The sequence below is a fragment of the Toxorhynchites rutilus genome, chromosome 2, assembly GCF_029784135.1.
Source record: "Toxorhynchites rutilus septentrionalis strain SRP chromosome 2, ASM2978413v1, whole genome shotgun sequence".
In the NCBI taxonomy this organism is placed as follows: domain Eukaryota; kingdom Metazoa; phylum Arthropoda; class Insecta; order Diptera; family Culicidae; genus Toxorhynchites; species Toxorhynchites rutilus.
In genome coordinates this window covers 211,867,315-211,894,651 of record NC_073745.1, presented here as the reverse complement: position 1 = coordinate 211,894,651, position 27,337 = coordinate 211,867,315, and the positions used below count along the sequence as shown (strand labels likewise).

General features: G+C 39.2%; 2 protein-coding genes and 3 long non-coding RNA genes across 6 annotated transcripts; 3 read left to right on the top strand and 2 right to left on the bottom strand.

Moving 5' to 3' along the window:
- Positions 1–5,922: 5,922 nt before the first annotated feature.
- On the bottom strand, positions 5,923–6,626 carry LOC129771991 (uncharacterized). The gene is made up of 3 exons (XR_008742514.1): positions 6,532–6,626; positions 6,093–6,464; positions 5,923–6,026 (listed from the first exon to the last, which is right to left on the bottom strand). It is a non-coding gene; the product is annotated as an uncharacterized LOC129771991 (long non-coding RNA).
- Positions 6,627–10,575: 3,949 nt separating this feature from the next.
- LOC129764354 (uncharacterized) lies at positions 10,576–11,471 on the top strand. Its single transcript, XR_008741109.1, has 3 exons — positions 10,576–10,676; positions 10,744–11,029; positions 11,096–11,471. It is a non-coding gene; the product is annotated as an uncharacterized LOC129764354 (long non-coding RNA).
- Positions 11,472–15,478: 4,007 nt separating this feature from the next.
- LOC129764319 (uncharacterized) lies at positions 15,479–16,374 on the top strand. Its single transcript, XR_008741105.1, has 3 exons — positions 15,479–15,579; positions 15,647–15,932; positions 15,999–16,374. It is a non-coding gene; the product is annotated as an uncharacterized LOC129764319 (long non-coding RNA).
- Positions 16,375–18,871: 2,497 nt separating this feature from the next.
- On the bottom strand, positions 18,872–20,061 carry LOC129770422 (DBF4-type zinc finger-containing protein 2 homolog). Of its 2 annotated transcripts, none has more exons than XM_055773256.1 (3): positions 19,735–20,061; positions 19,091–19,657; positions 18,872–18,974 (listed from the first exon to the last, which is right to left on the bottom strand). In XM_055773256.1, the coding sequence occupies exons 1-2, from the start codon at positions 19,960–19,962 to the stop codon at positions 19,118–19,120; spliced, it is 768 nt and encodes a 255-aa protein (XP_055629231.1). In that variant the 5' UTR covers positions 19,963–20,061; the 3' UTR covers positions 18,872–18,974; positions 19,091–19,117. The 2 variants fall into 2 exon arrangements, with proteins under 2 accessions (XP_055629231.1, XP_055629230.1); XM_055773255.1 differs by having other exon boundaries at positions 18,895–19,036.
- A 126-nt stretch (positions 20,062–20,187) lies between these two features.
- Positions 20,188–20,964, top strand: LOC129771735 (uncharacterized). The gene is made up of 3 exons (XM_055775722.1): positions 20,188–20,280; positions 20,340–20,456; positions 20,514–20,964. Exons 1-3 carry the CDS (start codon positions 20,218–20,220, stop codon positions 20,955–20,957), a joined length of 624 nt encoding a protein of 207 aa, XP_055631697.1. The 5' UTR covers positions 20,188–20,217; the 3' UTR covers positions 20,958–20,964.
- Positions 20,965–27,337: the final 6,373 nt, after the last annotated feature.

Sequence of the window (27,337 nt, the reverse complement as noted above, 5' to 3'; positions counted from 1 at the left end):
CCCGATCTCCTGAAAATCAAAACCATGAACGAAAATCTATCACATTACAATCCATCGTTTCATTCAAACTCCCCGAAAATTCCTCATGAAGAAAGTAGCATCAAATTGCGGTGGCGACACTGGAAACGAGTGACTGGCAAAAAAGACATTCCCTCAAATATTTGCACAATTAATGTAATGTCAACAGCATCCGCAACATAGCGAGGTTTACATTGGCGGGAGAAAGTTTCTATTAGTCACGCTAGCATTTCGTCGTAGAGAGAGAGCGTCTATGCTGGCGAATAAATTGGTGAAGTTGTTAATGAACATAACTGGGGTTCATTTTGGGGCTTCTGCCGAATGATAACGATTCCGGTTTTTCGATTTATTGAGGACACAGTTCCATGGTGTTTCAGTTTGTATGCATCGGTTTTTAAATTTTTTTAAATTTTTAAATTTAATTTCATTTTAGAAGTTATTTTTCTGACTTATTTGTCGCGGGTCGAATTAACAGCATATTCCAATAGATGATGTTAAATAAGTGTAGAAAGCAAACATTCTGAGGAGCATTACAAACAAAATACGTGACAAATTAAGTGATTTCATAACCAGAATTTTATTTATTTATTGTTTCGCTGGGCCAGCTTCTGAATATGAAAAAAATAAAAAAAGTACATGTATGATCGAAATATTCTTTTGAATACTTTCTAAAATTTGAAAGACTGGGTCAATTGAATAGAATAAATAGTTCTTCTTCTTCATAAATGGCCCTAATGTTCCTAGAGGTCCTTCGTTGTGTACAATAAATGTTTTTGCGGTGATTAGATACTCCTCCCCCCTCTCTAAGGGGGGTGGGTGGGGGGTTTCCATACAAATAAAACACAAATTTCTACATTACTCAAGAATTAATCAAACAAGTGCAACCAAATTAGGCATCTGGAGGTTTAAGGGTGCAATAAATGATTCTATGGTGGTTAGATACTCTTCCCCCTCTCTAAGAGGGGGGCGGGGTGCCATACAAATGAAACACAAATTTCTGCATTACTCGAGAATTAGTCAAGCAAATAAAACCAAATTTGGAGGTTTTCGGGTGCAATAAATGTTTCTATGGTAGCTACTCCACCCCCCTCTCTTAGGGGGGGCTGCCATACAAATGAAACACAAATTTCTGCATTACTCGAGAATTAATGAAGCAAACGAAACCAAATTTGACATGTTTAGGGTGCAATAAATGTTTTTACGGTGGTTAGACACTCCATGGCATGTGAAGGTTTTAGGGGGCAAGAAATTTTTCTATGGTTGTTAGACACTCCATCCCCCTCCCTAAGGGGGGTGGTGTGGCGTGCTGCCATACAAATGAAACACAAAGGGCCTGGCCGGGTAAGGGAGTAAAAAGTGTCCCCAAACCAAATCACTTGCTGTATGGCAAATATTGTAAATGATATTAAATAAGAAATTTTGGCGGTTTATTTGAACCCCTATGTGGTTTGACGTAGGATCTATAGTGAAAAACGTATTTTTTCGATTATTTCACGTCATCCTCAAAAGATCCGAGATAAAAATTTGAATTTCTAAATCAAAAAAAAAAAATTCAAATTTTCAATATTTTTTTTAGTACTAAAATTTTTGATGAAATTTTTTTTTGATACACCGTAGTAAGATGCACATTCAGTATTTTTTTCAAATTTTTTTCTCGGGTCTTTTGAGGATGGCGTGAAATAATCGAAAAAGTACGTTTTTCAATATAGATCCTACGTCAAACCACATAGGGGTTCAAATAAACCGCCAAAATTTCTTATTTAATATCCTTTACAATATTTGCCATACAGCTAGTGATTTGGTTTGGGGGCACTTTTTACTCCCTTACCCGGCCAGGCCCTTTCTGCATTACCCGATACCCGAAAATTAATCAAGCAAACGGAAACAAATTTGGCATGTGGAGGTTTAGGGGTGCAATAAGTGTTTCTATGGTGGTTAGACACTCCATCCCTCTCTCTAAGGGGGAGCTATCATATAAATGAAAGACAAATTTCTGCATGACTCGAACACTTATCAAGAAAATACCAAATTTACCATGCGAAGGTTTTAGGGGACACAAAACGTTTCTATGGCGAATGGACACTCCTCCTCCCTCTCTAAGGTATAGTTTAAATCCTCTTAAAAACAAAAAGTGTAGTGAGTCTTGAACCACTTTTGATTGTCTTCTGTGTCTTCTCCTAGCTGCATCTCTTTCCAACAATATTTCATCAGCGTTTTTACATCAAGGATGATGGTATGAAAAATCGAAAATATAATATAAATAAAGCCTTCCATGCATCAGATGATTCCTAATAGAGGTTTACCGTTGAAATCTTAATGGAAATATTTAGCACTTAAGAAATGTGATCGCTCAAATGAAGATAATTGTTGACTGATCTCCTGAAAGCACTTGGAATAAAACCAAACATTCTCTGGCTGTCAACAGCACTAACATTATTTTTAGAAATATTTAAAGATATGAGTTTTTTGCCAAACTTTGTTTACGTCTATTGGATCAACAGCGGAATATTGTAGGAGTCATCTCGTGAAGTATCTATTAAACAATTCCAGATATATGCTCCTTAGAAAGCTGATATCACATTGGAAAATATTTTTGCTGTTTTTTGTTGCGTTCATGCTTTTATGAATTCCAGTGCATTAAAATTGTTATCAACGATGGGAAAATTTTGTACGTTTTACAGTTTTTGTTCAATAAAGGCGAAATTCAAATTAGTTGGGTGAAATCGTGAATTGTATTTACGATCCTGATCAAGCCAATTATGTGCAATTCTGTTTTTTTCTAGTTGACGCCGAAGACGCACCTGTTTACCTCCTTCGTCAAAAATGTTGTTGAAGTCACAAAAACTTTTTGTCAGATAAAGTTTGGATTGAAATGTAAAAAAACTGTTTGCCACTCTTCAATTGTCAACAGGAAGAAAAAAGAAACTTGATTTTCAGGTGCCACACCAATTCACACAAAAACGTGATAAATCGACTTTTCACCTCCCAAGTCTAGTCCCAACGGAATAAGCGGAATCCATTTCTCAAGCCGATAATGACTGGGGATGAGAAATGAGTCACATACAACATACGAGCGCGGTGGAGCAGCTCAAACGGTGACCGAACTAGAATCAACGACTTCAACTATTCTCATGTGCACAGGACTGCGAAGGGACCATCAATAATGAGTTGCTTCTCTATGACCAAACACTGGGCTCTATTAGGCGGCTCGCACACCGCAGCAATAAGCAACTAGCAAACTGCAGTACACAATATGCAACAGGAAACATATTTTGTTGTTCTTCGCATACCAGAGCAATAAAAACCCCTGACATTATGCAAACAATCGCCTTAATGTACGAAACTTGTCAAAATATGAGCGATAAGTTGCTATTCAACCGACACGCCGTGTTGCTAGCGACATGTGTTGCTCTGTAAAGGCGACAGCGATATCGTATTGCGTCGGTGTGCGAGATCAACAAAGATTAAATGGAAAAATCCATTGGTGATAATATTGCTTATTGCATGTTGACAGTTGCTAGTTGCTCATTGCTCCGGTGTGCGAGCCGCCTTATATAAATAGAATCGAGAAATCGATACAATCACTATCACTATCACAACGAACAAAATTTCGGATTTTGTAAATCGAGATAATCTCTTACCAAGCTCGAATTTCATGTAAGGTAAATGATTTTGGTTTGTCCAGCCGAAAATATGATCATGGTTTGCCCACATTTTTGAATGCTCTAATTCGGCGCTCCTGTGCCAAAAAAGGTATTCGAATGTATCAACACATATAAATAAAATTGTCTTTTTCATGATTTAAAGGATTATAGAATACACCTTCTATTTGTGTCAATGCGCCCCTCATTCGAGCTAGCTTTTAATCGATAACTAGATGATTATTTCGCACGTATTCAGACCTTTTCTGGATTATAACACTTACAAATATTGTAAACATCATGCTTGCACATCATTTGTACCAGATTTACATAGCTAAACCATTAAATTAACGCATTTTGATGAACTCAATTCTGATCATGAGTTGTCCAATTCAATAATGTTATTTTGTCCACATGATTTCTATGGCAACCGCTTGGCGCGCTGCAGTTTGTTTATGTTCGTTTATGGTGTGCTTCGCGCATAGCAGAAGTATGATTTTTCTGTATTGATTGTGTTAAGGTGAACACTTTTAAAATGCCCAAGAAAAAGCAATATTCTGAAGAAAGCCTAAATTATGAATGGATCAATATAACGACAGTAAATTCAAGCAATGAGAAATGCAACATCTACTTGTGAATTTGAATGTTTTTATTCAAAAGTGGTGATATCTCAAACCGGACAAACCATGATCATTTTTTGGACAAACCATGATCAGAGGTGGTCAAACCATGATCATAATTCCTCTTTAAGGAAAATGGTTAAAAAACATAAAAATTTGAATAATTTCAACACCTTATGGTAGTATTAGCAACTAGAGACTTGGGGCTTTTCAACAAACCCAAACTCGTATCGATTATGTGTGATTTTCATGAAGAAAAATCGATTTGCATTTACTAGTTTCGTAAAAACACCCCAAATCGGACAAACTAAGATCATTTACCCTATTGCAGTTGCATATATTTAAGCGTTTCTGAAATGTTTCCCTAAGGAAAATATCAGGGAAACAAACCAAAAAAAAAATTATCTGAAGATAACCACAAGTAAACCAAACAACTCGAAAAAATCTGACAGTTGCACCGATAGCTATCACTTGGTCGATGCTCCCGACTTGCTCTATAATAGCGAAATAGAGCTAACGAACAAAATTCTCATCGACTTGATTTCTATAATAGAACATATAGCATTTCGATGTTTAAACCAGCTGTATGACACCCGCCATGTTTTTGATGCAAACATCTCAAACGTCAAAAGCATTTATTTTCTTTAAAACAGCAATCCGCGTTGGCGGCATTGTGCTTCGTTTACCAGTGTAGGGGAGCGTCAATGAATAGCTGAATTGTAGTCGGAATGAACGTTTTTCAAAACTAAAATTATGAATGAAAATTAGCTTTTCCATATGAAATTAGTATTCTATTTGAATTAAAAACATTTTTGTTTTTTTCAGTTGGTGAAAAAGTCTCATGCGAAAATTGTTTATGAAGACAATTTTATATTATAATGAAAAAAATCAGCAAAAATTTTGGAATTGTATAGCCATATGGTTGAATGAAAGTCAGAAATACGTGTTTCAAGTAATTAAATAACATGATGTGAAAATTTTCATTCAAATTTTAAAATTTAAAAACCGGCTTCGTGTCTTCTAATCTGATAGAGATTACACTAACGAGTTTGGGACACAAATTATGGCCCTAATTTGAAGCCGCCACCAGACGTCGACACCATCGCGAATTACCAATTTACCACCGACATATCGTGATGTCGATGATGAACTTTTACAGCAGAGGGATAGTGAAATATGCGATGACGGTAGGTAGAGTGAGATAGCGATAATCGTGGACCTTATTCCCGAATACACTACACGTGAAACAATGTATAGTGAGTACATCCTTATTCCGGATTACACGCCACTGTAAACACTCGGTAGAATTCATTATCAATACACCGAGCTCATCCACCGGTGTTATTCTGGTTTACACTTCACGCTCTCTTTTGTGTAAACAGCGATTCCTCGTGCTCATCATAATCGCCGATCATACACTCTCCGAAAAGTTGGTATATATGAAAAGCTTTTTGGTAAATATTACCAATATTTAGTAATTTTTTGCAATAGAAATTCTTCGTACATATTACGCGATAACAATGGTATACAAATGTCAAACTGTATAAGCAGTCGGTTCAACTTTCGTTTAACATATACCCTAAACATGTTATGTTAACCCAACCTTTATGTATATATTGTAATGAATTTATTGAGCTTTTGTATGCATCTTTATTCATTTATTGAACTGTTTAAACTATTTAAATTATTTATTGAACTATCTAAACTATCGACATCTAATCCTGCATCGATTGGGTCTGATCCATGGCTACAAATTAGGACCAAATTCACAATTATTACTACAAATAGCTACGACAGACTACTCAGTTCTCACCATTATAATCTCCCAGGACCAGCGTGTAATTACTTCTAAGCCAAACACATTCGGGAGATATCACGAAGCTGGCGAAACCCAGGCGGCATTGAGTGAGGCCAGCTCTATGCCCCGTTGCAACATTGACATGACGCACAGCGTCAGTGGATACGGAACCTGCGTCGTGACGAATCCGGGAAACATCCAATTGATCGAACCACCGATCACAATCGTCTGCAAAACGTTTATGAAGTTGTTCTTGATTAAATCCAACAGCATAAAGGTAGAACTAGGACTCGACAGGGCTCGTTTTTGTGTATCGAAGTACCCAGATTCCTTATTATTGAAGTAATGTCTTCGCATTCTCCCGCAGAAGACGAGCACAAATCATTGCTATCCAATATGTATCAATATTAGTTAAAGAACATAAATTGAATTGATTTTCACGAATACTACTTACCTGTCCCGAATCTGAGTTAATACGACCTTCTTCTGTGAAGAAATCAATATCGGAAAATAGTGCCGTGCAACTGAATCAACAATTCGGTAATTAGGCTAATGAAGTTATATTTACATTTTCTTCGCGGTTGTCAGTAAGGGCAATCGTAGAAGTTACTAACACCACGAAGTAAAATGAATCACTCGTTGGTAGGGTTGTGTATTGCATCTGACATTCATTTTACAAATGATTGGTAATATTTACAGAAAATATGTACATTCTACTGTTTTCATTACAAAAGATTTGGAAGCTTTTTTTAGGAATCCATTTTCTGGGTGCATCGACACAACTCGAGGATAAACAAAACAAAATACAACTGACGTTTCTCTTACGGTGGGTATAGACATGTGAAGAAATATGATGAGATTTATAGAAATCGCATCAACCGTTTACACCAGTGCGAACTTATACGAGGGTGACTATTTATATTTCGGGAATTGGCAACACTGATGTCATGTGAGTCCATCTGACGGTTCCATCGTAAAGTTTGACATTTTTGACGATATACGTACTCAGAACATTTTGTCATACGGACGCTATTTGTTTATTTTATATTTAGTTGAAAGTTTGGTCTCGGCAAAAAATGGAACTGAATCGTGAACATTTTCGTGCGATGATTTTTTACGACTTTCGACGTGGATTATCACAACAAGAGTGCGTCAATCAACTTAATTTGACTTTTGGCGATGAAGCTCCATCAAAAACCACTGTGTATCGCTGGTATAGTGAATTCAATCGTGGTCGTAGTTCGCTGTCCGACGAGATTCGTGAAGGTCGTCCAAAATCGACTGTAGTGCCAGAAAACATCGATGCTGTGCACGAAATGATTAAGCAAGATCGTCATGTAACCTATTGTGAGATTGAGGCATCCCTAAGCATTAGTTCCACCAGCATATATGCGATTTTACATGAACACTTAGTTGTGCGAAAATTATGTTCACGTTGGATCCCACATAATTTGACAATCGCACAAAAAAAAGGCTCGTGTCGATTGGAATAAATGCTTTGAAAATTGGTTTAAGCGCATGCAAAAGTGTATCGATCATCGTGGCGAGTACTTTGAAAAACAGTAACAATATATTCGCAGCTTAACTATTTGTTTTTGTTCCTATTCCCGAAATATAAATAGTGACCCTCGTATACTGAATATATTCATATTTTCGGTGAATTTATTCACCTGAAGTAGAACTGCATCCAACTTTAGTGATTACTCACCAGTGAGAAATTCACCAGCGTTTACATATGCCTGAATTTATTCTATTCCTAGTGGTTATATATACCTCGAAGAAGTGTATCATATATATTGGGCCTTATTCCCGTATCCACGTACACTTACGTTCCCACTACGCTTACATCTCACTTCACTTTGTTGTACTCATTCCCGTTTCGTGAAGTGTAAAAATGAACTTCGTGTAGAAAAAGGAGTGGATACCAAAATGACCCCGTGTTCATTTCCAATGTCGTTTCTAATGGCGCGTTTACATTCGGAAGATCTATAGCTATAGATAAATTTAATCACACGGAAATAGATGTAAACGGATGATAATATGTATGATACTCTTCTTCGAGGTATATATAATCACTATGTATGGGTTAAATTCAGGCATATGTAAACGCTGGTGAATTTCTCACTGGTGAGAAATCACTAAAGTTGGATGCAGTTCTACTTCATGTGAATAAATTCACTGAAAATGTGAATATATTCAGTATATAAGTTCGCGCTAGTGTAAACGGTTGATGCGATTTCTATAAATCTCATCATATTTCTTCACATGAATATATCACGAGATTATACCCACCGTAAAAGAAACGTCAGTTGTATTTTGTTTTGTTTATCCTCGAGTTGTGTCGATACACCCAGAAAATGGATTACTAAAAAATGCTTCCAGATCTTTTGTAATGCAAACGGTAGAATGTACAAATTTTCTGTAAATATTACCTATCGTTTGTAATGCGCTACACGATTCGTCCAACGTTTCACTCGAATGTTGGACTCAAATATTTGACTCGATGAATCGACAAATGTTGTGACCAAGGCGCCTAGAAGTATATCCTAAGGTGAGGCCGTTTCATCACTAAGTTGGTTAGGGAGCGGTATATGAAAACAGTACGGAGGAAGCAGAAGGGAAATTTTTTGCTTGAAGCGTGAAAGAGACAGACTGATCACGAGCGAGCTGTAATGCCTTCTGCTCGCGATTACTCAGGGTCGTTGCAAACTGCTGATTCAGACTCAAGAAGAACCACACAACCCACAATTTCCCAGGAGTTTACCCTTTCCCGTTTATCTACTTTAAATAAAGCCACTCGCGTCACTCGTGGGGAGCCTCTCTTGCTACCGTTCCCAAGGCTCCTGTGGTGAAACCTTCTCTACAACCGACTACGGACGAGGGGTGACGGCTACCTTTATGAGCCCGGAATAACATCAAAGAATGTATGTTCAGGGCTGTTTGTTAAAAGGGAATGACACTGAAGGTAATGGTAGTGATTTCTATATATTTCGGGGGGGGGGGGGGGGTTTAAAGCACACAGTACTTGCGGTCTGATGGTTTTCGGCGTGCGTGGGAGGAAATTTCCATTCCCTAATCAGATGGCCTTCGGTTCTTAACTGGAACGGTACTGATAGTCCCTTCCGTAGGGCCTCTTCTTGTCGTGTCCTCTTCGATCTTCTGCGTCCTCGACTGTAGATAATAAAGAAAAGGCCCACTGGTCGGACCTGACCAGCAGAAGTTAACCACCGTGGCGTCCCCATTCAAATCATTTTTCTCATTACCTTTTCTTTTTATACTTTTTAAACTCTAACGACGTCCACAATTATCAACGACGTGGACGTAATACGAAACCTAATAAACAAACAACACTTAACATTACTGAAAACTACACTTATCTACATATTTAAATTAAAACATTTACTTTACACGACGCGCACTTCTACTTCCGGAGACGGTCACGAACAGAAAGAAAGACCACATAAAACGGACAAAAGGGAACAATGCCGACAGGCCGAGCACAATTATGCCCTATCCTTTTGAGCGACGGTAGTTGCCCCATTCATGGACGCGACCTCTCCTTTGCTCAAACCAGTCCATTGTTAAGGACGCGGGGTCCCCCAGATGAGCTGGCGCAGAGCTTACAATGACCCTGTCAATTGACATTTGGCAGATTTTGTTGTCTGCGGCTCAGCTTTATTTTAATGATGGCAGTCATCGCTTTAGGCCAATATGAACGGATGTTACAGAGCTTGGGCACAAGCGTTTTGTGTTTTGTTTACAAACAAAACACAGTAGACTTCCAAGATGGCTGAAGAGTGGTTTTAGCAAGTTAGCCCACCTTAGGATATACCTCTAGGCGCCTTGGTTGTGACGAATGTGCTGCTACACGGTGAAGTGAATGTTCGATTCAATGCAACCGGTCCAAACAATCGGTGAGTATTTGGATCGAATGCTTGTTGTTTTTATTTACCATCAAAAACGTTAGGAAACTGGATGATGATGCGAGTATTGAAATTGCTGCCATAGCAATTGTACTGATATCGGGATGTAAATTAAAAATGCTTGAAATCAACATTATTAAACTGCAATATTTTGCCGAATATTTTGAATTTTATGAATCAATTTCATAGTTCCTTCATCTAAAACTTCTAAACAAACCAATCTGTCAAAGATAGATTCGGACGAATTGTGTAGCGGTGTATCGGATGTAATCGAGTGTCGAATCAACGAATGACAAAAATCCTTTGACTCGCGTTGGAAGGTAATCCACAACAAACGGATTACCTTCCAACGAGAATATTCGACATTGGAGGCTCGTAGTTCGTCCTACACGATGCGTCTAACCATCGAGCGCCCAATATTCGGGGGTGTTCGTAGCATCGTGTGGCGCCGGTTTAAAATGAATGTCAGATGCAATACACATCCCTACCAACGATGGATTCATTTTACTTCGCGGTATTAGTAACTTTTACGATTGTCATTACTGGGAACCGCGAGGAAAATGTAAATATAACTTCATTAGCCTAATTACCAAGTTGTTAATTGAGTTGCACGGTACTTCTTTCCAATATTTATTTCTTCACAGAAGAAGGTCGTATTCACTCAGATTCGGGACAGGTAAGTCATATTCGTGAAAATCAATTCAATTTATGTTCTTGAATTAATATTGATACAAATTGGATAGCAATGATTTGTGCTCGTCTGCTGCGGGAGAATGCGGAGACATTACTTCAATAATAAGGAATCTGGGTACTTCGATACACAAAATCGAGCCCTGTCGAGTCCTAGTTCTGCCTTTATGCTGTTGGATTTGGTCAAGGACAACTTCATAAACGTTTTGCAGATGATTGTGATCGGTGGTTCGATCAATTGGATTAAGCGTCACTTAATTCCGCCTGGGTTTTGTCAGCTTCGTGATATCTCCCGAATGTGTTTGGCTGAGAAGTAATTACACGCTGGAGATGATAATGGTGAGAATTGAGTAGTCTGTCGTAGCTATTTGTAGTAATAATTGCGTATTTTGTTCTAATTTGTAGCCATGGATCAGACCCAATCGATGCAGGATCAGATGTCGATAGTTTAGATAGTTCAATAAATGAATAAATATACATACAAAAGCTCAATAAGTTTATAACAATATATGCATAAAGGTTGGGTTAACATAACATGTTTAGGGTATATGTTAAACCAACGTTGAACCGACTGCTTATACTGGGTTATACTGGCCGATTTGACATTTGTTTACCATTGTTATCGCGTAATATGTTTACTAAGTATTGGTAATAAATTTACTGAGTATTGGTAACATTTACCAAAAAGCTCGTCATATATACCAACTTTTTGGGAGAGTGTATGATCGGCGATTATGATGAACTCGAGGAATCGCTGTTTATACAAAAAAGAGCGTGAAGTGTAAACCAGAATAACATCGGTGGATGAACTCGATGTATTGATAATGAATTCTACCAAATGTTTACAGTGGCGTGTATTCCGGAATAACGTTGTACTCACTACACATTGTTTTCACGTGTAGTGTATTCGGGAATAAGGCCCATCATCACCCGTTTACATCTATTTTTCGAGTGAATAAATCCATCTATAGCTATACTGCCGTTCTACGCATAGTTGTCCCATGTTACTTTTTGACAATTTTCACTTTTCTTCATAAAACGATGTTTTTATGCATAATCTTTCGGAAAAACACAAAAAACCTTATTGTTTGTTCCCAGTATTTAAAAAAACAACATCAAGTTCAATTGTCCCATGTTGATATTCTAGGCATAACTGTCCCACTATGTATTTTTTGTAGATCAATAATAAATGAATCGATTCAGGAATGGTATGTGCATTATTCATATAATAATGTAAACTGCTAGGAGTGCTTTTGAAAGAAAAGGGTCATCCATAAACCACGTACACTTTCAGGAAAAGGAGATTTGGTCAAAGTGTACGATTATTAACAAAATCCAGAAATGTATGCATCAAGAGAGATGAAGATAAGGACTGAATTGACTGAAAATGAACTTACGTGGCTTATTACAAGGTTTAGCCCCCATTGGTATAATCTAATGGAAGTGTAATGTGTAAATTGAATGTGAAGGCAGCATAATAAACATTGAAATATTTTGGTATAGTTTTTTTTAATATTTTTATTTTTTGGAGATCTATCATTTCAAGCTCTATCACATGGTAAATAAAACGCTTTGTAAATGAAGAAGTATATAAGCATTAATTTGTTGGCATGTTCTCGAAAAAACCTTCTTGGCTTCTGGAACAACTGGAAGTATTGCTGCCAATAACAATTTCTTCCGTTGCTTTTGAATTCCTCTCGGAGCTTTTTGCCACTTCAAGCTGCCATCTAAGGAAAAGTGACCAGCTGCAAGCATCTTTTGCTGTTTCTTAGATAGCAAAACACAATAATTCAGTTGCTTGCTGTCAACAACATCAGAATAGTGTATCGATCATCGTGGCGAGTACTTTGAAAAACAATAACAATATATTCGCAGCTTAACTATTTGTTTTTGTTCCTATTCCCGAAATATAAATAGTGACCCTCGTATACTGAATATATTCATATTTTCGGTGAATTTATTCACCTGAAGTAGAACTGCATCCAACTTTAGTGATTACTCACCAGTGAGAAATTCACCAGCGTTTACATATGCCTGAATTTATTCTATTCCTAGTGGTTATATATACCTCGAAGAAGTGTATCATATATATTGGGCCTTATTCCCGTATCCACGTACACTTACGTTCCCACTACGCTTACATCTCACTTCACTTTGTTGTACTCATTCCCGTTTCGTGAAGTGTAAAAATGAACTTCGTGTAGAAAAAGGAGTGGATACCAAAATGACCCCGTGTTCATTTCCAATGTCGTTTCTAATGGCGCGTTTACATTCGGAAGATCTATAGCTATAGATAAATTTAATCACACGGAAATAGATGTAAACGGATGAGAATATGTATGATACTCTTCTTCGAGGTATATATAACCACTATGTATAGGTTAAATTCAGGCATATGTAAACGCTGGTGAATTTCTCACTGGTGAGAAATCACTAAAGTTGGATGCAGTTCTACTTCATGTGAATAAATTCACTGAAAATGTGAATATATTCAGTATATAAGTTCGCGCTAGTGTAAACGGTTGATGCGATTTCTATAAATCTCATCATATTTCTTCACATGAATATATCACGAGATTATACCCACCGTAAAAGAAACGTCAGTTGTATTTTGTTTTGTTTATCCTCGAGTTGTGTCGATACACCCAGAAAATGGATTACTAAAAAATGCTTCCAGATCTTTTGTAATGCAAACGGTAGAATGTACAAATTTTCTGTAAATATTACCAATCGTTTGTAATGCAGGTGCTACACGATTCGTCCAACGTTTCACTCGAATGATGGACTCAAATATTTGACTCGATGAATCGACAAATGTTGTGACCAAGGCGCCTAGAAGTATATCCTAAGGTGAGGCCGTTTCATCACTAAGTTGGTTAGGGAGCGGTATATGAAAACAGTACGGAGGAAGCAGAAGGGAAATTTTTTGCTTGAAGCGTGAAAGAGACAGACTGATCACGAGCGAGCTGTAATGCCTTCTGCTCGCGATTACTCAGGGTCGTTGCAAACTGCTGATTCAGACTCAAGAAGAACCACACAACCCACAATTTCCCAGGAGTTTACCCTTTCCCGTTTATCTACTTTAAATAAAGCCACTCGCGTCACTCGTGGGGAGCCTCTCTTGCTACCGTTCCCAATGCTCCTGTGGTGAAACCTTCTCTACAACCGACTACGGACGAGGGGTGACGGCTACCTTTATGAGCCCGGAATAACATCAAAGAATGTATGTTCAGGGCTGTTTGTTAAAAGGGAATGACACTGAAGGTAATGGTAGTGATTTCTATATATTTCGGGGGGGTTTAAAGCACACAGTACTTGCGGTCTGATGGTTTTCGGCGTGCGTGGGAGGAAAATTCCATTCCCTAATCAGATGGCCTTCGGTTCTTAACTGGAACGGTACTGATAGTCCCTTCCGTAGGGCCTCTTCTTGTCGTGTCCTCTTCGATCTTCTGCGTCCTCGACTGTAGATAATAAAGAAAAGGCCCACTGGTCGGACCTGACCAGCAGAAGTTAACCACCGTGGCGTCCCCATTCGAATCATTTTTCTCATTACCTTTTCTTTTTATACTTTTTAAACTCTAACGACGTCCACAATTATCAACGACGTGGACGTAATACGAAACCTAATAAACAAACAACACTTAACATTACTGAAAACTACACGTATCTACATATTTAAATTAAAACATTTACTTTACACGACGCGCACTTCTACTTCCGGAGACGGTCACGAACAGAAAGAAAGACCACATAAAACGGACAAAAGGGAACAATGCCGACAGGCCGAGCACAATTATGCCCTATCCTTTTGAGCGACGGTAGTTGCCCCATTCATGGACGCGACCTCTCCTTTGCTCAAACCAGTCCATTGTTAAGGACGCGGGGTCCCCCAGATGAGCTGGCGCAGAGCTTACAATGACCCTGTCAATTGACATTTGGCAGATTTTGTTGTCTGCGGCTCAGCTTTATTTTAATGATGGCAGTCATCGCTTTAGGCCAATATGAACGGATGTTACAGAGCTTGGGCACAAGCGTTTTGTGTTTTGTTTACAAACAAAACACAGTAGACTTCCAAGATGGCTGAAGAGTGGTTTTAGCAAGTTAGCCCACCTTAGGATATACTTCTAGGCGCCATGGTTGTGACGAATGTGCTGCTACACGGTGAAGTGAATGTTCGATTCAATTCAACCGGTCCAAACAATCGGTGAGTATTTGGATCGAATGCTTGTTGTTTTTATTTACCATCAAAAACGTTAGGAAACTGGATGATGATGCGAGTATTGAAATTGCTGCCATAGCAATTGTACTGATATCGGGATGTAAATTAAAAATGCTTGAAATCAACATTATTAAACTGCAATATTTTGCCGAATATTTTGAATTTTATGAATCAATTTCATAGTTCCTTCATCTAAAACTTCTAAACATACCAATCTGTCAAAGATAGATTCGGACGAATTGTGTAGCGGTGTATCGGATGTAATCGAGTGTCGAATCAACGAATGACAAAAATCCTTTGACTCGCGTTGGAAGGTAATCCACAACAAACGGATTACCTTCCAACGAGAATATTCGACATTGGAGGCTCGTAGTTCGTCCTACACGATGCGTCTAACCATCGAGCGCCCAATATTCGGGGGTGTTCGTAGCATCGTGTGGCGCCGGTTTAAAATGAATGTCAGATGCAATACACATCCCTACCAACGATGGATTCATTTTACTTCGCGGTATTAGTAACTTTTACGATTGTCATTACTGGGAACCGCGAGGAAAATGTAAATATAACTTCATTAGCCTAATTACCAAGTTGTTAATTGAGTTGCACGGTACTTCTTTCCAATATTTATTTCTTCACAGAAGAAGGTCGTATTCACTCAGATTCGGGACAGGTAAGTCATATTCGTGAAAATCAATTCAATTTATGTTCTTGAATTAATATTGATACAAATTGGATAGCAATGATTTGTGCTCGTCTGCTGCGGGAGAATGCGGAGACATTACTTCAATAATAAGGAATCTGGGTACTTCGATACACAAAATCGAGCCCTGTCGAGTCCTAGTTCTGCCTTTATGCTGTTGGATTTGGTCAAGGACAACTTCATAAACGTTTTGCAGATGATTGTGATCGGTGGTTCGATCAATTGGATTAAGCGTCACTTAATTCCGCCTGGGTTTTGTCAGCTTCGTGATATCTCCCGAATGTGTTTGGCTGAGAAGTAATTACACGCTGGAGATGATAATGGTGAGAATTGAGTAGTCTGTCGTAGCTATTTGTAGTAATAATTGCGTATTTTGTTCTAATTTGTAGCCATGGATCAGACCCAATCGATGCAGGATCAGATGTCGATAGTTTAGATAGTTCAATAAATGAATAAATATACATACAAAAGCTCAATAAGTTTATAACAATATATGCATAAAGGTTGGGTTAACATAACATGTTTAGGGTATATGTTAAACCAACGTTGAACCGACTGCTTATACTGGGTTATACTGGCCGATTTGACATTTGTTTACCATTGTTATCGCGTAATATGTTTACTAAGTATTGGTAATAAATTTACTGAGTATTGGTAACATTTACCAAAAAGCTCGTCATATATACCAACTTTTTGGGAGAGTGTATGATCGGCGATTATGATGAACTCGAGGAATCGCTGTTTATACAAAAAAGAGCGTGAAGTGTAAACCAGAATAACATCGGTGGATGAACTCGATGTATTGATAATGAATTCTACCAAATGTTTACAGTGGCGTGTATTCCGGAATAACGTTGTACTCACTACACATTGTTTTCACGTGTAGTGTATTCGGGAATAAGGCCCATCATCACCCGTTTACATCTATTTTTCGAGTGAATAAATCCATCTATAGCTATACTGCCGTTCTACGCATAGTTGTCCCATGTTACTTTTTGACAATTTTCACTTTTCTTCATAAAACGATGTTTTTATGCATAATCTTTCGGAAAAACACAAAAAACCTTATTGTTTGTTCCCAGTATTTAAAAAAACAACATCAAGTTCAATTGTCCCATGTTGATATTCTAGGCATAACTGTCCCACTATGTATTTTTTGTAGATCAATAATAAATGAATCGATTCAGGAATGGTATGTGCATTATTCATATAATAATGTAAACTGCTAGGAGTGCTTTTGAAAGAAAAGGGTCATCCATAAACCACGTACACTTTCAGGAAAAGGAGATTTGGTCAAAGTGTAGTATTATTAACAAAATCCAGAAATGTATGCATCAAGAGAGATGAAGATAAGGACTGAATTGACTGAAAATGAACTTACGTGGTTTATTACAAGGTTTAGCCCCCATTGGTATAATCTAATGGAAGTGTAATGTGTAAATTGAATGTGAAGGCAGCATAATAAACATTGAAATATTTTGGTATAGTTTTTTTTAATATTTTTATTTTTTGGAGATCTATCATTTCAAGCTCTATCACATGGTAAATAAAACGCTTTGTAAATGAAGAAGTATATAAGCATTAATTTGTTGGCATGTTCTCGAAAAAAACCTTCTTGGCTTCTGGAACAACTGGAAGTATTGCTGCCAATAACAATTTCTTCCGTTGCTTTTGAATTCCTCTCGGAGCTTTTTGCCACTTCATGCTGCCATCTAAGGAAAAGTGACCAGCTGCAAGCATCTTTTGCTGTTTCTTAGATAGCAAAACACAATAATTCAGTTGCTTGCTGTCAACAACATCAGAATAGCCAATATCATACCGACCTTTAGCAATTCTGACCCGTCTAATATTCTCAATCTATGCCCGCGGATTTAATTTATTGAGAGTGTATTGAGTAACGGCAAATTCAGTTTTAAAAACATGTATGCTCTGCATGTCCATCACATTGACGCGCTTCTTGGCCCCTCCAACAGCCTTTTTGAAATCTTCGAAATCCACTACTCGGCAGTTTCAACAGCAGCATGAAAACTGTCAGCCGCCATGAACGTATGACCGGATTCGAAGTATTTCAATACAATCTCCTTAACGTCAACTTTATCGTCGTTCAATAGGAGAACAAGATGTAGGAAAAAGTTCCAGTACTGATACTAGGGATACTACATTACTATATACTACACCACGGTGCCAATTATGTTTACTTTTTTATGCTTTGACACTGTCGTTTTACGCATAGTTCTCAAATGTTACTTTTTGACAATTTTCACTTTTGCTCCATAAAAAAATATTTTTATGCATAATCTTTTTGAAAAACACAAAAAACTTATTATTTGTTCCCAGTATTAAAAAAAAAACAAAATCAAGTTCAACTGTCCCATGTTGATATTCTACGCATAACTGTCCCACCATGCATTTTAAGCCCCTAATCCACCTAGATTGCTTCAATTGAGGGAATCTCTTCACATTTCATTAAACAATAGCTTAGTGCTTATAAAAAACCCGATGCATTGCTAAACTGAAATGCTTGAAGCTTCTGCTAGACAAATGTGTGTTAGAAAACTTTGATTGCGTTTTTCTCAGTTGCTGATTTTGGAACATGGGACAACTATGCGTAGAACGGCAGTATAGATCTCCCTAATGTAAACGCGCTATTAGAAACGACATTGGAAATGAACACAGGGTTATTTTGGTATCCACTCCACATTCTACACGATGTTCATTTTTACACTTCACGATCGGTGGAAACGCAAAAAAGTGAAGTGAGAAGTAAGCGTAGTGGGAACGTAAGTGTAAGCGGATACGGGAATAAGGCCCCGTGTCATACACCTGGTTTAAACATAAAACTATACATTTTGGTTGCGCAGGAGTTCTAGGAAAACATTGATATATTTCGTTTAAACTTATCTGCCTTTTTATTTACATAATCAATAAATGAACTAAGCTAAGTAAAACTCTCAAATTGCAATACAAGAAAAAGTCAATGCTACTAATCAAAATTTGTTTATTAAAACTTCAACTATAATTTGGCATCCAGTTCCGTGCGCACAGACCACCCTTCCATCATCAACAGGGTCCGCAGCAATAGTTACTCAGCGCGGGACTTTGCATCGGCTTTCGGGTATCTGATCGAAAGGAAATTGTTTTTAATGTTGGTCAAACAGGTAACACAAGCAGAACAAACTGACAATTGCAAAACTTATCGACATTGTAGCAGTGGGCTCTACAGGGAGCTTTGTAGCAACACGGTGCTGGCGCTTTCCAAACCGATTTGCAACATCGGTTGGGTGGGGTGCAGTACCAGTTCGTTTTGGGGATCTTCGGCTTTGGAGTTGGGTTTCTAACCGCGGATCGGACATGTTTCAGGGGATCTGTAGGCATGGGGTTTGTATTGTAGCTCCATACAAATATGTCATCAAAACTTACATGTTACCTGGAAGTGTATGGGTCATGTATCAGTCAATTGAAACATAAAATATGAACTTACTTTGATCGCTTGTCACTGTTGCTTGCGCTAGCAGTATTTGGGGGGACAAATTGGTCCGGGAGTAGGCGGACAGCAAGCATTGTTGAAGAATGTGGTACCGGACGAAACGCAGCAGTACTCTTTAGCTGGTGGAACTGGTACGATTTGTGGCTTCGGCTGGCAAACCATCGTAGTGCAGTACTCTTTCGGTTCGACGATAGTCCGCTGATTGCAAACAACCTTCGGGTCTGGGACCACTCGACTGTAGTAGACGACTTTCGGTTCCGGCACCACACGTTTCTTGAATATAACACACGGTTCGATGATGGTTTTAGGTTGGTAGATGAGCTTGGGTTCCACTATTGCTTTCGTTTGTGGTAAAACGTGCTTGTCGATTACGGTTCGTGTACAGTTGATAACTTTTTTCTGGGCCACCAGTCGGGGCGGCTGTTGAACGGTGACAAACCGTGGGCCGCATGTCGGTGGTGGACATCCCGTTGGACACTGGGGTATACAGGCTAGCTGACCAGCTGTCATGTTACGTGGCTCCCGGCATGGATCACATGGCCCACACGGTGCGCAAGGTCCCTTTTATTTCATGGAACAGAATGTTTCACAAGCAACAGTGAACAAGCGATTTTGGAAGATAAAAGGATGAAACTTACGCATGGTCCACAAGGTCCACAAGGTCCACAAGGTCCACAAGGTCCGCAAGGTCCGCAAGGTCCGCAAGGACCACAGGGCCCGCAAGGACCACAGGGCCCGCAAGGTCCACATGGTCCGCAAGGGCCACATGGACCACAAGGTGCGCACGGTCCACATGGCCCGCACGGACCACAAGGTCCGCATGGCCCACACGGTCCGCAAATTGCATCGCAGCACGGATCGCACATTTTTGCTTCGATAGTAGTCTTGACAAGTGCTTCCCTGGAGGTTATTTCGAGTCTTGATTTTTTTTTCAACTTTTGATTTTGCGACTGTCTTCGGTCAAGACCAGATGCACAATGAAATAGAATTTTGCAACTACGAGCAAATAAAACTTTCCATGTTGCCATGGCATTTTTTCACAGTTTTTTTCCCCAGTGGTGGGAGAGTTTATCCGAGTAGCCTTGGAACAATTGAAGTATATTATTTTTTTAAGCTGAAGGATGTTCGGAATAACTGCGTTGCCTAGATGCTTTTGCATGAGGCCAGCGATTTTCGTCTACCAAGTATCTCTATGAGTTTATGGTGGAAAATCCAAGCCAATTCGTTAATTCGTCTCTTTCAGAATTTATATGCAACTAAATCAGCGGCTAGAAATAAACCCAAGACGGAGAACTTTAAATCGTACGAGGATTTGGGAAAAATGAAACAAACTGTTTTCAGGGAACATTCCGATGAAGAGGTTTGATTCAACGTGCTTATTGAGGATTTTTACCAACAGCTATCATTCTTCTCCCAGGGCTTGGGACCGATCCCCTACGTGAACGAATGTGCTAAAATGGGAGAGTACAAAAATCCGGAATATTTTTCCTATCACAACTACACGTATTACGATTTTCACATGGGCTGCGAGTGTATGCATCAACCTCAGCCTAGCGCTCTCGAGGAAAAAGATTTGGTCCATATGACGCGCAGAACTTGTTGTGACGCCATGGAAATTCGAACGGATCAGATGTGTGCTCCACCCACTTGCACTGTTGATTGCATGAAGGAGAAAGCTCTTCTGGTTGATGATAAACCATCGAAGGAGGAGATAGCCCTGCAACCAGCTACGGAAATCGTCCTGAGTGATATAAAGATTTATTCAGAAAGCCAGTCGAACCAAGATAAAAAATGTGCTGAAGAAGATGCAGCGGAAAAATCAGTCGATTCTGCGCAAAAAGATGATGGCAAACCCAAATGATTTTACAGGAACAGAAATATATTTTTGATTGAAATTCACAGATATATAATTTTGACTTTTATTTTTGTTTGATTCTTAAATCTCCTGATATTCTGCATTCATTTTTATGATTACTGAAAGGGAAATAATACGGTATTGAACCAAATTTTCTGTTGTATACATGCTTTTATAAATGCACTTATAAATGCAGAGTGGCATTTGTGCGCACGTCAAAGAGTTGAAGGAAGAACGTGGAGATGATGTAGACTATTCCTTGCTAAAGTATAGGAGAAGTGTGTAATACGCACCCCCAAAGCGAGGATGGATTTATCTTGACCGTTCTCTCAAAATTTAAAGTAACAACTACGCGTAGTACGTAGATTAGTTAACCCTTAGTCATCTGTTTTCGTTCTGTATTTTAGATACTGAATAACAAAAGAGCTACGAATTTTATTTTGTAATTCACCCAAATTTTAAATTCCCAATCATACGGTGTTAAATGGCCCAGCAGAAGTATAATATGCCCATGAGTTGTTTCTCTCAGAGACTATGAAGCTCATCAATCTATTCCCTTCATGCTCACCAGCGAAGAGAAGAAACCATTCCTCCGATGAGTATGTTCTCCCAGTATTCGTGCATTAATTACTTGCGTCATTTTTATTAGTACTTAGTTGAGATTTATATGCCAAATAATACGCCTTGAATGCATTCTGAGTGGCAAGCTCTAGAATACGCGTGATCACAGTGCAAGTCGGAGGAAATTTCTTTGACGAAAAATTCCCCCGACCAGAACGGGAATCGAACCCGAACACCCGGCATGTTAGTTATGACGCTAACCACTCGGCCAAGGGAGCAAATCAGATTACTACAGGAACTATAAAAATAACAATAAGGTATTCACTACCAAAGATACCGATACTACATCACCTGGTGATATGGTTGTTATGAGTCACCACAGGCGATGTTCCAGACAAGGATAATACCGACGAGGCAACGAAGGAGCAAAAAATATTTTTTTTATGAAATATTGTTCTGCATCGAATGCTTATAGAAGTTTATGGTGAAGTTATGGTTTTGGCGATTTAAAAGTTGTGATTTTGATGTCAAGGGGTGTAGAGGCAGAAATTTCGGACGTTTTTTTTCCCGCTCTGAAAAAATAAAACAAAGAATATTTTTACTATACATTAGGTATATCTTTTTTTTACGTTTTTTTACCGATTTTTTAAAAATATTGAAATTTAAAAACTATTATTGGTTCATGCGATAGAGAGACGCATACATGTTGTATTGATATAAATTCGGTTCAGCAGAACTTCAGTTCACGCCAGTTTTAAAGAACTAGTTCCGAGAAAAACGCGTTTGAGGTTACTTGTTATGGCCGTGCTGTATTAGATACCGCATCACGAAAATGGCTACAACTCGGTAAATAATGGGTTTGCCGAAAAGTCTTTTCTGGGGTATACTCTTAAATGCCCAAACTTCAGAAATATGAAGAAATAAAAGTTTCTTAACTCGGCTACGGCTATGAGATTGATCTACAATCCTACTCCAAGGAACATTTGTTCCGAATGGATCTCCTAAAACAACAATGGATCAAATCATAATCGATAATCGAATTCTTTATCGTATCCAAACTTGATTGGCAGAGTGAAAAGTCAGCCAAATAGGTGACGCAGTGGCGTCAACCGGGGGGTCAACAATAGCTTGTACATGTTAAGAATGAAATTCGATTTTGGTCAGATGACCATCACGGGCTAGTTAACAGCGACCGATCCGTTGGACTCAATTTTCCACTTCTCGGACACACATTTCGACCGGAAAGTTCCGAATTTCGCGTTGGATGTTGTCTCTGGGGTCTTTTAAAGTTGCTGGCTTATTGGCATAGACCAGTGACTTGACACAAAAAAGTCCAATGGCGTCAAATCGCATGAACGAGGGGGCCAATCGACAGATTCATTTCTCGAAACAACACGTTCATCAAACTGCGGGATTGAATCTGACCAATAATGCATAGTTTGCTTGTTGACAAAGCCATTTAGTGAAAAATAAGTCACATCGCTGAGAATAATTTTGTGATAAAAATCATCATTTTCTTCATGATTCGGGGCCAAATCGGAGAAGTTTCAGCGTTTCATATGGTCGAAAGGCTTTAGTTCTTGAGTCAATTTGATCCTGTAAGGATGTAGTCCAAGACCATTCCGTAAAATAAGCCACAATGAAGTTTGAGAGATGCCCAATTCTTAAGAACGCTGTGCAGTTGACTGGTTTGAGTCATTTCGGGTGGATTCACTTGTGGCTGGGATATTTTCGTTGCCTCGTGCGGAGCTGCTCTCGTTGGCACATGAACATCCAACAGCGAAAATTAAGACTCAAATTTGGTCATTAAACTATGCACAACCTGCTAACTGGGACGATTATTAAAGGGTGTGTCACAAAAAATTGCATCACGGAAAAAACGCTGTAGAAATTCGCCCAGTAGACCGATCCTTTTGAAAATTTTAGACAGTAAAATAAAAACTATTAAACAACTTTTGGCATTTTCTTTTTATTCATACTTCGAGCCCAAGCCCGTATGCTCGCACCTTCCTCTTTACCCCGTCCATAAGGTTCTGTACAACGTCAGGTTGTAGTTTTTTTTGAACAGAAATCCATTTTCTCTTGAAGTCCGCCTCCGATTTGACAACTTTTGGGTTCTTCCGGAGGACCTGCTTCATAATCGCCCAATATTTCTCTATTGGGCGAAGCTCCGGCGCGTTGGGCGGGTTCATTTCCTTTGGCACGAAGGTGATTCCGTTGGCTTCGTACCACTCCAACACGTCCTTTGAATAGTGGCACGAAGCGAGATCCGGCCAGAAGATGGTCGGGCCCTCGTGCTGCTTCAATAGTGGTAGTAAGCGCTTCTGTAGGCACTCCTTAAGGTAAACCTGCCCGTTTTTGGCAAACTTGGATAGTTTCTGCTTGCGAATCTCCTCCGGAACGCTGAATTTGTCCTCTGCGGAGAAGAACAACAGGCCCGGCAGCTGACGAAAGTTCGCTTTGACGTAGGTTTCGTCGTCCATTACCAGGCAATGCGGCTTCGTCAGCATTTCGGTGTACAGCTTCCGGGCTCGCGTCTTCCCCACCATGTTTTGCCTTTCGTCGCGGTTAGGAGCCTTCAGAACCTTGTATGTACGCAGGCCCTCCCGCTGCTTGCTCCGCTGGACGAATGAACTTGACAAATTCAGCTTATTGACGACATCCCGGACCGAACTTCTCGGATCACGTCTAAACTGCTTAACTACGCGCTTGTGATCTTTTTCACTGACGGAGCATCCATTTTTGCCGTTCTTCACCTTCCGGTCGATGGTTAGGTTCTCGAAGTATCGTTTTAGTATTCTGCTGACCGTGGATTGGACGATTCCCAGCATCTTACCGATGTCCCGATGTGACAACTCCGGATTCTCGAAATGAGTGCACAGGATTAATTCACGACGCTCTTTTTCGTTCGACGACATTTTTCCAAATTTACGAAAAATTTACAGTGAAGCATGGCCAACGTAATCTATACACTCTTATGATTATAAGCGAGAGCTGAAGATATAATTCCTAAAAATTAAATTTCTACAGCGTTTTTTCCGTGATGCAATTTGATGTGACACACCCTTTATGACCGAAAATTGGAGTAAGCGCTCTTACAACTGCAACCACCTACTCTGAATTTCGGTAGTATTTTTGACGTAGAATTACGTCTTTCATTAAGGGTGCCAAATCAGAAAACAGGTCACGTTTTTATGAAATAAAGTTAACGTTAATAACTATTTTTGCCGTGAACGGATTTTGGCGATTCACATACTAAACGAATCGGAAATTCCGTAAGATTTGTTTAATATGCTATACATTAGAATCCCCTGGTTTGTAAATGGTTAAAATTCATGAAAACTTGAGGCGTTTCCATTTTCCCATACATTTGTTATGTCCATTTGTGTGCTTTCCCGAACAGACCTGTCAATAACGAGCAACTTATCGACGACCAACGGAGGGGAAATCGTAGGGTTCAAAGTCCCCATGAACAAAGGAAAAGTAGAAGAATGAAGGGGAATACTTGCCTAGAGTATAAACAGTGGATCTCGCTGAGGCAAACTTTCATTCGGCATCGGACTATGGAGCAATCCAGTTCACTTTGCTTTCGCTGCGCTTCGATCTAAGATTGGACCCCACCAGTGGTAATCCAACTTGGATATCGTCGTTTGGTTTTTCTGTTCGTTTTTCGCGTTATTCGTATCGTGTGTTTTTCTTTCCGCGTCATAAATTGGACGCTTCGCGTAGTGTATGTTGAGCAAGAAGAAGAGGAAGGCAGGCTCGAGCCCTGCAAAAAACGAACGCATTGCCAGGGGCAATAATATTTCGAGGCAAGCGTCATCCAATGATGCACGCGATGTAGGTGCAGTGAAAAGCGCTCGCACTAAACCGAGCCTTCGCGAGTGTGACACCGCATCGTAACAGCAAAGTAGGCGATTTCGGCACGTCGGTCGAAATTGTAAACGATGGGTGTTACAGCAGAGTACAAGCTGTGTGGCATAATTCAGTCTTTTTCCAAGCAGTTAACATTGTTTGTTTTCCGTCATCATAAGGGCTTCGTTGGTGCCTTTGAGAATGCATCAATGCATTAAACTGACGTTATGGCGAAGCAGGCGTTAAGGTTGTGCGTCAAAAAAATATTTGGGGAATACCAAGCATCTTGAATGTCTTACTGTAATGTTATAAGTTATTTGGGTTCGCGTGCCAGTTGCAAAACTGCCTTCAGCTAGGATTGCATTAGCGCTATGAAGCATTGCTACTGTTTTCGAGGTTGTTATTAACAAAAAGAGTTTATTTCGCTTGTTTAGTCACCGAGAAAGTAAATGTCGTTCTGGAATTTTGTATGTGGTTTCGCTTGCCAGTAGCAAAACTTCCTCCACTAAGGGTGATAGCTGCGCTTCTCTCGAGCATGAGAAAGAAATACAACTTTTTTTCGAGGTCAGTAATATTAACAGAAGCGTTTCTTTTGAGAATAGCGCAAAATGATGAGAAGTGTTTTATATTCCTAGTAGTTTCAAGCCATCAATGTATGGCTCTGTATGTATGCTATGGCGAACGCTTGTTTGGCGCTTGGTTTACGTTGTACGAACGATGCCTAGAGGTGCGATTCCTGTAAGGAAATACTAAACAACATGTAGCATGATATTTGATACTTGCAAGTGTTGTCATTGTTGTTGTTTCCATGCGGTGCCAAAGATATATTGATGTAGTTATGAGATGTGGAATAATGGTGCTGGTTTTTTATTTATAATGATACTACATCCCATTGAGAGATTAGATCTTCTTCACAATTTTTCGCCAATAATCCCGATCCATGGCTGCAGTTCTCCAACTCTCGGCTGCACCGATTCTTGACAAGTCCTGTTCCTGCTGGTGCTGGTGCAACATGTATATAATCGACTCTAGCCGCGTCTATGTCAATTGCGAAAAAGGCAAAAAAGAAAAGCGTTCGAGGTAAATTTTCATTGCATTGACATGAAATAAATTGCGACTTACGATCAGCTAGTGTATTGTTTTGCGAGGGCAAGAATGAATCATCAATCAATTATCGTCAACAAATTCAACAATGAAAAAACCATTTTAAAGATTATTCATCTAAGCAGTTGTTTCTAAAATTTCACAGCATTATAGAATAATATCCGAAGATATAAATAAGCGACTTATATAGAATAACAGCGTAATTCTACGTCAACAATGCGGTCGTATCTTAGACACAACCTCCTATCATTTTTTTTATTATTATTAAGCGTTGCTCGATCGTGTACCTCATTATGATGAAAATGTGTATTTTTAACTAACTTTTTGACATTGGCAGATCACTAAAATATTGTAAGGTTCCATTCACACGAAGACACAAAAACTATCATGTCGCTAATGGATGACTCTTTGCAGGACGCAGATTGGGTCGCGGCTTACGATCAGTTCGCATTTTGACGTAATTTTTTCCACACTGTGCTTCGGCACCCATGTCAGGGAGGCCACACAAACGAGAGCACATTTTGAAACCATGCTGGTTCAGTATCTCTTGGACGGCATTTACATGGCTCCTAGGTGGAACCATCAACTTATACTTCTCCGCGCGGGAGTGCACTTCAGTTCATTCCCTATGAAGAACGCGATCTGTAGTATTTCATAGTCTATCCGATATGTTTCTGGACATAGGTTTTTGATTGCTCGCTGACCGGAGTGATACTACAACAGAAATCGTAATTGATGCCTATAAGAACGAATGAAATGGGAACAGTTTCATTGTTCGTAATGATACTGGGGTTTCGTGATATAAATCCGGCTAGATTGGTATGAAAATCATTAATAGGCATCAAAATCTGAGCGCAGTAAAAAGA

Coding starts and splice junctions, on each gene's coding strand:
- LOC129770422 (XM_055773256.1), bottom strand. CDS start 19,962: ATGTGCGATCCGTGCTGCGATGCAATTTGCGGACCGTGTGGGCCATGC. Junction 19,658..19,734: donor GTGGACCTTGTGGACCATGC/GTAAGTTTCATC, acceptor ATGAAATAAAAG/GGACCTTGCGCACCGTGTGG.
- LOC129771735 (XM_055775722.1), top strand. CDS start 20,218: ATGTTCGGAATAACTGCGTTGCCTAGATGCTTTTGCATGAGGCCAGCG. Junction 20,281..20,339: donor CAGCGATTTTCGTCTACCAA/GTATCTCTATGA, acceptor CGTCTCTTTCAG/AATTTATATGCAACTAAATC. Junction 20,457..20,513: donor GGGAACATTCCGATGAAGAG/GTTTGATTCAAC, acceptor TTCTTCTCCCAG/GGCTTGGGACCGATCCCCTA.